Source organism: Mytilus trossulus, chromosome 13 (assembly GCF_036588685.1).
Source record: "Mytilus trossulus isolate FHL-02 chromosome 13, PNRI_Mtr1.1.1.hap1, whole genome shotgun sequence".
Classification (NCBI taxonomy): domain Eukaryota; kingdom Metazoa; phylum Mollusca; class Bivalvia; order Mytilida; family Mytilidae; genus Mytilus; species Mytilus trossulus.
The window spans coordinates 6,850,859-6,862,978 of NC_086385.1; the positions used below are offsets into that span (position 1 = coordinate 6,850,859).

General features: G+C 30.7%; 1 protein-coding gene across 1 annotated transcript; it reads left to right on the forward strand.

Annotated features, from left to right (window-relative positions):
* The first annotated feature begins 4,895 nt into the window (after window positions 1-4,895).
* Window positions 4,896-10,805, forward strand: LOC134695371 (low-density lipoprotein receptor-related protein 6-like). The gene is made up of 6 exons (XM_063556600.1): window positions 4,896-4,996; window positions 6,680-6,818; window positions 7,464-7,638; window positions 8,570-8,782; window positions 9,662-9,774; window positions 10,519-10,805. Exons 2-6 carry the CDS (start codon window positions 6,758-6,760, stop codon window positions 10,803-10,805), a joined length of 849 nt encoding a protein of 282 aa, XP_063412670.1. The 5' UTR covers window positions 4,896-4,996; window positions 6,680-6,757.
* The last annotated feature ends 1,315 nt before the right edge of the window (window positions 10,806-12,120 follow it).

Below are 12,120 nucleotides of genomic sequence, written 5' to 3' on the forward strand. Positions count from 1 at the left end.
AAAAATGCAAATAATTCTTTATAAAGTTCATGTATTGTGTCAAAACACATCTATTCGACAGAAGAAATTAGTTTTGGATTAATATCATTTGAATTTCAAATTGAGACATCTGACATATGACTTTTTATAAGCATTATTGTATCTTTTAAGATGACTAAATTGATATGTTTAAGGCAAAACAGTGATTGTAAAATGTATTTTATGATACTTGAAACTACTGAACACATACTTTCAAACAATATTTTTAACCGTACTTAGTTATAAGTAAAAGTAGTTGTTTGTTCTTATTTTATAAATAGCCTGGCAGAAGCTGGGCGTACGGTGTAACGCAGTACTTGGTACCGCATAGGCGTCAATAAATGGTTATTGCATCCGAATGCTTGGAACTTTATTGATCATTGTCATACAAAAACGTTGAAGCTTCAATATATAATGTTCAGATGTAATAGTTCTAATTTCATTAAACTTTTTATAATAAATGACTTGGAATTTGTTGAACATGTTTTAGATAAAACTGGAATAAATTACTCTGTTACACTGTATATAACTGTAATCATTCGGATGTGTTATTTCAATTTATCGAGTTCTTACACCATTGATTCTTTTCCTGACCTGTTCAATATTCTTATTGAACCAACGTGTGGTTCGTTCAACTCTTAATTGGTCAAAACTCAATTATGACGTAGAGTGTTCTTTCCTTCCTCTGAATGTTTTAATGTGACGAAATTAAAAAAGGCAACCATGTCTGATAACGTCACATCGAAAGATCATTTTAAAAAAAAGGAACAAGTTTGCCTGCATACTGTTCATCTCGAGAGTACATTTGAAATATGCAAAACGCTCGGCAGAACTTGCGTTTTAAATTTAAAAAATGTCACTGACTTGAGTGTAGATATATCGTATTATACTCGATGCAGTGGTAAGTCTAATAATATCCAGCATTTAAATTTGTTATTTTTTTCAAAGATAAGTAAAGACTGAAATAAGGATAATTGACTTGTTATGACCCGAATCTATTTTATATATGGTTAAATATCGTAAAAGACGGGAATTTTATGTTATAAGATGAACTGTCATAACAGCTGTACACTACTGTTGTCGTTATCTTTCGTCCCTCTTTTACACCTTTATGGAATATCGAGTGAAATATGTGAAAGTAGTCTTTGGAAAATTTGAACCGTCTTAAAGTCTCAAACAATACAAACAATCAGAAAGTTAGATGGCATTCGAATACTATTTCCTCTGTGATTAACAATAGATAACAACATCAGCTATTAATAAACATGTTCAATAATCTATAGATTTAAAGGAAATGAGTGAGATATTAATACATAGATTCGGAAAATAATAACAAGTTGAGATATATTATATCTCGAACTTGCTATTGTTTAAGAGCAAAATATGCATGATAGTGAATAAATGTTACGATACGATGAATAGTGATTACACTTTTATCTAAGACGACCGTCTTCATAATGCAATATTTTTTTGGTATGTCGTATAACAAACTAGAGGAGTCATGATGGTTTAAATGATAGACAAATCAGAGAGAGATACTTTAATGAAACCTGAAACTCTATGGCGTGTTACAGGAAAAATCTTAAAACATTCATTATCCGATTTATATACAGTCTAACAAACAACATTTTACCTATTGTATTAACTTGGGATATATATATCTGGTGGATTTACGAAAACCTATATGCAATACTAATTTATCACCAATACCCTAGCTCACGTACACATGAGGAATCACTTTGCAGTTATACACTAGATGTGTTAAAGCGACACGAATAGCCCGTTTCAAAAAGTTGAAAATCTGCAATTTCAATAACACTCGTGAACACAACATGATGGTAGTCTCAAGTATCACAAATCCGCTCAAAACTTAGAGGCATATAGAAAAAAAACTGTGATTTCAATAATTTTCGAAGTTGTGAAACCTTAATTGTGGAAAAAAAATCGAGGAGCAGATTGCTCACATACCAAAAACCAGTCCAATATCTGAAAGAATTTAGAAAAAATGGTCCGTATAACTGTGATTTGCAAAAAATTATCAACGGCCGAAGCCCGAAATAACAACAAAATTTGCACAGCGGAACAACACTTAAACTTGATTTGTAACTCACCATGGGTTACTCACATATCGAAAATCAACCCAATATTTGAACGCGTTTAGGAAAAGTCTGAATACATGTATCTGTGATATTTAACAATTTATCAAAGTCCACTACCCGTAATTTCGGAGAAATCAACAAAGCGGAACAAAACTTAACCTCGATCTGTAACTCATCTTGGTTAAGCACCATGCCAAAAATCATCCCAATATCTGATGGCAATTAGAAAAAAAGACTGTATTACTGTGATTTACCAAAGTCTGAATGCCGTAATTTCTGCAAAATATAGCGGAGCAGAACAAAACTTAAACATGATCTGTAAATCATCATGGTTAACTCATATACCAAAAATCAGTCTAATATCTGAAAGCGTTTAGAAAATAAACTGTATACCAGCGATTTTCATCAATTTGTCAAAGTCCAAAGCCCGCAATTTCGGCAAAATTTAGCCGAACGGAATTAAACTTAAACTTGATCTCTAACTCATCTTGGTTTACTTAACTCACGTATCCAAAATTATCCCAATATCTTAAAGTGTTTGAAAAAAGTCCATATACTTGTGATTTTCAAGAATTTATCAAAGTCCCAAGCCCGTTATTTCGGCAAACATAAGCCGTGCGGATCGAACTTTAACTTGATCTGTAATTCATCATGGTTAATTCATATACCAAACATTAGCTCAATATCTGAAGGCGTTTAGAAAAAAAAGGCGTAAAATGGTTGTTGCGGAATGACGGAATGACGGACAAGGGTAAAAGTATATAGCGACGGTAACTTTATTACGGGGTCATAAAAACCTGTGTATGTAACTGTGCATGCATGAAGTAAGAAACATGGAGTATGACAATGAGTACAAGAAACGTATCTTGTTATAAATTTTGTTAACTTAATAAAAGGGAGGTGTTATGTATTCGAACATTTTACCACGAACAAGCAAATCATGTGATTGTGTTTCTACAACTGTAACGGTATAATTTTATTTGTCTTCTGCTTTGCAATGCATTTTTCTTTTTCAATAAAGTAGAGTTATGAGAACGAAAAGTACACCTACTATTTCTTTTTATAAACACCCAGTACAACGTGTGTTATTGTTCTTTCATTTGTCTTTGTTCTATTATTAACATTACTTTTACTGTTGAATGGTTTTATGTTATATCCGTTTGACGTGGCTCGGTACTTATACATCTCACCAATGTGTTTGTATTGGCTTTCATTTGATGGTGGTTTGTTTTGTATATGCGACTTTTTGTATTTCTTTTGTCCTTATAACGTGACTCTGTACTTTAGAAGATCGCATCAGTATGATTTTGTTCTATAATATGTCATAATGATATATTTCTATTATGAATTACTGTATACGTTGAACCACAAACGTCAAAATCATTCAATTGCGTAGTGGAACTAACTTTTTTTGGATTCTTATAAATTATATATATAACTTTTGGACTAGTTTAAATCTCGGGTCTATTTCTGAAATGTATTCTTACATACTTTTGATTTTTTTTTTTAACCCTGTATGCCTATGTAAATTTTAAAATTGTTTGTATGCACATTGAACGACAAATTTATGTGACGTACACAAAATTTTCTGACGTCAGACACTCAAATCAATCAATGTGTTCGTAGTTAGTAGATGTTTTTGTGTTCTGTTAAATTGTTCCTTTTAAAATTGTTATATGATGATGACTGATGTACCCATTTTTTGACTATTTTATTTATTGTGGTTGTTTATTTAACGCATCAATGTAAATAAGTATAACGGAATTTGATGAAATTGTCATTAAAATGATAGGGTTAGCGCTATAGAACCCGGTTTAATCCACCCTTTTCTACATTTGAAAATGCCTGTACCAAGTCAGGAATTTGACAGTTTTTGTCCATTCGTTTTTGATGCGATTTGTTATTTGATTTTGCTGTGTGATTATGGATTTTCCGAATTGATATTTCTCTACGTTGTGATTTTACTTTTTTTGGATGTTTTTTTTTCATGTTTTATTGGGGTTCGTTTTATTTATTCTTTGGTTTTATATGTTGTGTTGTGTGTCTCGTGTGCTGTTGTTTTTCCTTTCATTGTTGTCCGGTTTATATAGTAAATGAGAAAATGTGGTTACTATATAATGACATAGCTATATACACATAGAAAATAAAATATGCATTTAGAGAGCACTTACATTTGTTATAGCAACTACGGGTTAACGAATTTTCTGCTATTTCGGACGAATTAACAAACGGATGTACTGTGTATGTCCTAAATCTGTTAAGACTAGTTCAAATATACATTTGTATACTAGTGAATCCCAATTATGCATTAAGACTTGACAGTTACTATATGCATTGAATATTGTATAAGACTTCTATTGGAATTATAATGAGAGTAATATTATTGGTTTATAACGTTAATTATTCAATACCTTGGAACAAATTTAAATGAAACTTGGTATCGTTAGGATGGTTTTTCCGTGAAAAGACATTATCGTTTTGATAGAAAATAACATTCATGTAATTAAATAATAATATTCCTAGCGAATCTATATACAGTTTGTGTTTTGTTTGTATAAAATATAATTATCAAAATACCACTTCCTTTTACCTCTAGATGATCATGTTGGTAGTTTTTTTCATTTTTATATGATTTATATTTGAGCAGCACTATAACAATAACATTATTAAACAAAAAAGCCATAGAATTTAGTCCTTTGTTTAAGGATTGCATTGTGTGAGAAGATCGGTATGTTAAAACATACCGATCGACACACAATGACATCCTCTGAAGCGCATCGATATTGTCACCTGGTATTTGTTTTTAAGATTTTAGTGAAATTATCATACTGAACTCTGAAAGCTTAATTTGATTATTCTACAGGTTGCTGATGAACTTGGTAAGTGATTGATACATATAGCTGTAGTGTTTGTACGGTATTGTGTTTATTATGGCAATGCATAAAATTCATACTAGATCTTAAGAGCCAATTTACAACAAGTGTAACCGCCATTCTTTGACCGGAATGTTCTTTCCTTGCACAATTAATGCAGTATACTATTTACATAGTATTTTATTTTATTCTCTTTTTTTAAATCCCGCTTTTCGAGATAAAATATTTTTCTGGTTTTGTCCATTGATATAGACTTTTTACAACTTTTATATTACATTGTGATTCTGATCTTCATGTCATTACTGTATTCGTGAATTTAGTAAGTGTACGGTTAAGTTTAAATACGAACACAAAAGAGTTCAGTTAAAAAAAGTTTACAACAAAGGATGTATAACAATAAACATATTTTATACAAAAGACATGTATGAAAGAAATGAGGTCAATCTCTGATTTAAAGTAACTTGACGCGGAAACATTTTGTTTAAAACACGCATTGCATCTGTGTTTAAGAATTCATACATCGTGGGTACATGTTTACTTTAAATGAATTAAAGTACCTTTACACGCTCTAGTATTTACGGTTTACTATTCAACATTGTTTCCTTAGTTGATTTGCCCGTTGTAACACGTTGTAAGAAAGAGAAAGAAAACAAAATATAGACAAAAAAATTCAAATATAATTGAATGGTAGACAATATGAATACAACGTTTTTATCATGTTTTTCTTATTATGACCTATACAGACAAATAATGTATTCCCCTCAAATACTACTGGAAATGACTATCACCAATACCAAACGTTGATTAGCTATCGATTTTGTTATAGGGCTAGATACTAAAATAATCAGTAATTGAATATTTGTTATTGTTTAAATAATTTTTGTACCACCATTTTTTTTTATGAAATGAAATAAATAAGCTACCGGATAAAATTTCAGAAATATACTGAAAATATATTATATTTCAATACCTTTTTGTTGGTTGTTTACAAAAACGATTTTGGAATAAACTTGAATCAACCATACATGTGTATGTTGTGTGGTAATCTACCTACTAACATCACGTATTCTTTTACAGTCATACTGATGAAAAAGGACACAACTGTAAAAACATACAATGCACTGGAATGTCCTTAGTTAGATGGTATTTTCTTTTTTTTATTCGATTTCTAAATTCACACAAGGGTTTAAGTACTTTATTTTTCAATGTTGAACACATATAAGTCGGTTCAAATAATACAAACCCATATCAACCTTGACTTCCGGCTATTATTGGCCATGCAAAAACGTACATATCAGTACAAAATATGTGATAATAATCTATATTAAATGTATATCATGTATATATAAACGCCGAGATAACAAAGACTGAAATAACATGACATGTTATTTGATTATAATTACATATACCTCACTCGCGTTTTGCTAACAAATACCGTCAATAATGCTCAAATGAAGAACATTGAATGTAGAAAGAAAATTGTGAAGTAAAGGAGCATTAATGAACAACAATTCAAAACTATAGACTAGGTAATCTATTCATAGGGTAACAAATCCTTAGTATTTTGATTTATTGAAATTTTTGTAAGCATAGCATTTATATATATATGACCTTTCACTGCAATAGCATTTCAGTACGGAAGTATGTTTCTTGTTTATGAACTATTTACTTGCAAATTCTTTGTTTCAGAAATACTCAATTCCTTTCCGATAATCATCTTTAGCTAGTAAGTCTTAATTGTTTCTATGCTTTGTACATACCAACAACATGAGATGCTACGTTTTGATCTTGTCTGAATTGGTAATATTTGTTTGCATGATAAGGCAAGGTAAGACATGTATCTTTGTACATTATATTCAATTTGACTTCATGAATAAAATGTACAAGCGATTTAAAAAAAAATAAATAGCCGAGAGAGAGATGAGAAAATAGATCGACTCAAAAATGCATCAGAATACAACAGAAACAAAAACACTTTCCGGTCCAATTAAAATAAAATTAGAATGGCGACTATCCTTATACATTACTGGCTAAGGTGTAGATTCTTTTAGAGTGTGCTATCTATATATTAACAAGAACAACCCTTGTTAGATGCAACCGACAATAGCTGTTGCATAACTTTAGGTCATGCAATCAAACGGAACGTATTAAATTATTAGTTGATAGTTATATTATTGAACTGACAATATCATTTAGTACAATACAACTAATTTCAAAGAGTACACAGACACTATCACGTAATTATTCAATACAAAGGTATTGTATGTGGTCTCAGAGTCAATCATACTATATCTTCTTTTTTAGATAAAGTTATAAATTAGCTGTTTATCTATACATATGTTGGACAAATAAAGAACTAAAACGTTATTTATGTGTTAGAAGCAGTCAGAATGTAACTTATGTTGCTGTTATGTATCAAATAAGAAATAAAATATGACATTTTTAATAACGTATTCTTATTTTTGCTTTTTAGGTCTTCAAAACAAATTGATATATTCGACTGAAAATACTATTAAGGAAATCGACCTGCGCTCAAAGAGCGTATCAGTTCTCTTGGCAAATTTAGGAAGTAATATATTTTCATTGGATTGTGATTACAAGAATGGATATATTTATTTTCCGAGACATAATTTAAACGTCATATCAAGGTAGATACTTAGAGTACATTCCATATATTTTTGAGTTAAAGAACTGTGCATGTGATTGTTATTAACTTTATATCATTTGTTATATTCATTTTAATATCATCATTATAATTATCATAATTATCATCATTATAACTATTATCATAATTATTATTACTATTTGTCATATTAGTAATGTCATTTATTAATTTATATTATGATCCGAGTACACAGTTATCGTCGTTGATTTTTGTTCCTAGTGAGGACAGTGTGTTACTTGCCATTTTTTTTGGGTACCCCTTCTTAATTTAATTCTTCATGTTTATTGGCTCAAATAGCACGAAGGGGATACAATTACATTGTGAACACAATGGATTCATGATAAGTATTCTCATTTATGACTTATATTTTATATCTCAACGAGATTGATTTTCTCGCTTGAGCCGGGATCGCTATTTTACCTATGACGACGTTGTCAATTTCGTGTCAATTTCATGTCAATTTTGTTAGCAACGCCACGTGCATGCTTAGTTTCTAGCGATAATTTTCCATCAGAGCAAGTAGCATGATATGAAAATTATCACAAAAAAAGATCAAAGGAAAAATGCACAAAATAGCGATAAAAAGGATATACATTAGTTCGTTAATCAAATCGAATCGATAATATACCAGTAATACTAGACATGTTATGTAAGAAGATTAAACTATATAAAAATACTAATTCATGTCAGGTTGATAGAAAATAAATGATTGACTCGGCTTGGAGTTTGAGTTTTATTTATATATTCATAATGGCATGGTAATTTATTCTAAATTGGAGTACATGTATGTTATGTTTTTGTTCTCGAGTTGTTTGGTGAATAGGTTCATGTTCAAGTTTTAGGTCTAGTATTTCTTACATTTTCAGCACTTTGTAGAATATAAAATGCTAAACTTTCTGAAATTAACTTTACAGATTTCGTTATCCAGCAGACACACCATACTCAGTAGAAAATGTGATAACTGCAGCGCAACCAATATCACTAGTAATTGATACATTATACGATAATGTATATTGGACAGAATTATACACAGGAAAGATTTGCAAATGCAATTTCAAGGGGCTTAATAAAGCATGTATACTGCAAGATGACAACATATATGCTATTACACTAGATCAGCGGAACAGGTTTGATTATTTATGCAATAGCTAACTATGAGTAGAAACAACAACAAAAACATGTTTCACTGAACTCTCACAGTTATTTGATCCTCACAAAAAAGTATTCAATTGAGACAATAATTCTGAAACTATAAGCACTTTTTCTACGGATTTTCATATTTAAGAGTTTTCATGTATAAGATGGCTAAAAGTGTATGTAACAGACTAGACGTCAGAAAAATCAGAAGGGTTAAATACAAAATCAAACAATGTTAATAATTATAATACAAGGACGTACTGTTCTCTTTAAGAAATATCTTAAACGTACAACATATGAATTAAATAAAGGCAACAAAAGTACAAAATGTATTCCGCTGTTCGAAAATCATAAATTGGTCCAAATATTGGCTACAAACCAAAACTTTGGGAAACGCATGAAATAAAACATGAGAACTACCACACAACAGAAACACAAAATAAAATGTAACACACACACACAAACACACACAATCCCGACCGTGCAAGGGCTATATAGCCAGTCAAGGTCGTTAAAAACTTCAATTTGTTGTCACACAGAAACGAACTATAATATAACAATCATGGCAATTTCGTAAGACTCGATATAGAACATTTAAAGAAGAGAAAGGTGAATTGAACCTGGTCGTGTGGTATGTCAAACCTCCCGAACCTGGTCGTGTGGTATGTCAAGCCTCCCGAACATGGTTGTGTTGTATGCCAAACCTCCCATTTTTATAGCAATGTTGAATATAACATTAAAATGACAACATTACATACATGTAACAGGACTACAATACAAATTGATGAAATTCATTACATGACATATATACAATCAACCATTACTCACTCTGACCATTTGAAATGTTTTTTTTTTTATTTGAAATGCAGATGGTTGTATTACAGTACATTTGGAACGACAAGAAAAATAAGAAGAGTACGATTAAATGGTTCCGAAAAACATACAGTTATAGATTCAGTCGAAGTAACTGGTTTAAGTATAGGTATGCTATCTCTTTGATAATATAATGAACATGAAATGAAACATATTTGGTAATGTATAGAATATCCGTACTGACTTAAAAATTAATATTCAATATATTTTGATTCTAAGTAAGCCTTTTTCAACTGGTTTTTATAGTTCGTTCTTATGTTGTACTGTTACACCACTGTCCCAGGTTAGGGGAGGGTTGGGATCCCCCTAACATGTTTAGCCCCGCCACATTATTTATGTATGTGACTGTCCCAAGTCAGGAGCCTGTAATTCAGTGGTTGTCTTTTGTTTATGTGTTACATATTTGTGTTTCTTTCATTTTTTTTACATAAATAAGGCCGTTAGTTTTCTCGTTTGAATTGTTTTACATTGTCTTATCGGGGCCTTTTATAGCTGACTATGCGGTATGCGCTTTGCTCATTGTTGAAGGTCGTACGGTGACCTATATTTGATAATGTTTGTGTAATTTTGGTCTTGTGTAGATTGCTGCCTCATTGGCAATCGTGCCACATCTTCTTTTTTTATATATTAAGATATTACAAAGTTCCATTATGTGGAAAGGAAGTAAACTAGATAAATGTAGTATCAAAACTAAGATGAATGCATCTTTAGTGTTGACATAATTCCTTTATTTGGCCTTTTAAGCATTTTGTGACTCGAGCGTCACTGATGTGTCTTTTTCAGACGAAACGCGCGTCTGACGTGAATGTTTTTTTTTATCCTGGTATTTATAATGAGTTTATTTTTTTATCAGATACCAATGAATGGCGACTTTACTATATGATACACGACAAAGGCGAACTAAAATCGTCATCACTAAATGGAACCAATATCATTCACGTATTCAGTACGAACGAACTCCAAACAAGCATAGGCATATATGTATTTGATAGCAACATATACTGTACCAATGGTACCCAGCTATTGAAGGTCATATCATCCCAAGCAGCAGCATCCTATGTTATACACACAGATACTGCAAAAACTCAAGGTGTTCTTTTGTATGACGAAATGGGTATGTATAAAACTAATTCTACTTGAGGAAATATGATTTTTAGCCTAAATTTCTTATTGTCTTGTTTTATAATCATTTAAAAGGTTGTAAGAAATCAAGTGATATTTAATCTTATAAGTCGACAATAAACCGACCACGCAATAGCAAAAAAAAAAGGATTAAAAGAAAACAATAAAATTACAAAATACAATTCATATAACTTGGCAGAACGAATTCCATCGGAGGATGATTTCAAAAACTCTAGAATAGTTAGCAGATCGTGTTACACAAGTAGGATATTTCAATTAAGAACAAAAGGTGATACAAAAAAAAGAAGAGTACGGTATTGTTGCTACAACACTTACAACAATTTGAACTTACCGTTAATAAATTCAGTTTAATTTGATGTTAAACTAAAAAAGAATAGATGATTAAATGCACAATGCAACAGAAGGTTTTGAAATGAAAGATGCATGTATTTAATCCTGTCTTTAGTTTTATTTTTATTTGTGAACGATTAATAAACACTAGAAATTGGAATGCTGTCATGTTTTAATTGATATGACATTGTGATAAGTTTTACTTTTAGTTATTACTATATGCATGTATGTCTCACTAGTTTTTACTATTGGGTGCTGCTTTCGCTTTTATGTTGATACTAATTTATATATGAAGTTTCTTTTGTAACTGTTTATTACATGATTTATAAAGAATAAACGTATTGTTAAACACGCATGTCGATGGAAAAGAAAACCAGTGGTTCATTTACACAAAAACAAAGACGAAATGAGGAAACTCAACATGAAAAGGTGTTTCATCAAAAAGAGTGACGCATAGGTCATGTACGCAAAATTATTCGTAATACTCGATAAAAAAAGACTAACAATAGGAAAATAAACGGAATTGTCTAATGTATGTACTGAACTACATTTAAGTTCTCTTCATTTACACAAAACGAGAATGAGACTCACCATAGAAAATTTATCCGGATAAACGTACTTGAAAATACACATTTATGCTATAAGTATGTTTATATTCTTCAATATTTTGTTCTGCATTCTAACAAAAAGCTTGCTATTTTATTTTTTACTGTGTGTGCTAGTATCATTAACAAATGTTGAATGCTTGATTTTGCTTTTTGCCGAATCGTAATTTTAAGAATTGTAGAAGAAGGATATTTGTTTTTATATTTCGATGATGTATCTTTCTATCAATGGATTACTTAATCTTGGTGTAATTGTGTATAATCTGGATATTTTATTATCGTTGTCTTTGCTTTTAAGAACTGTGCAATTATATATAGAATATTTTCCAAAGCAATAATAAATTTCCGCCTGCACGGATTTTCAACGGTGAGTAAAT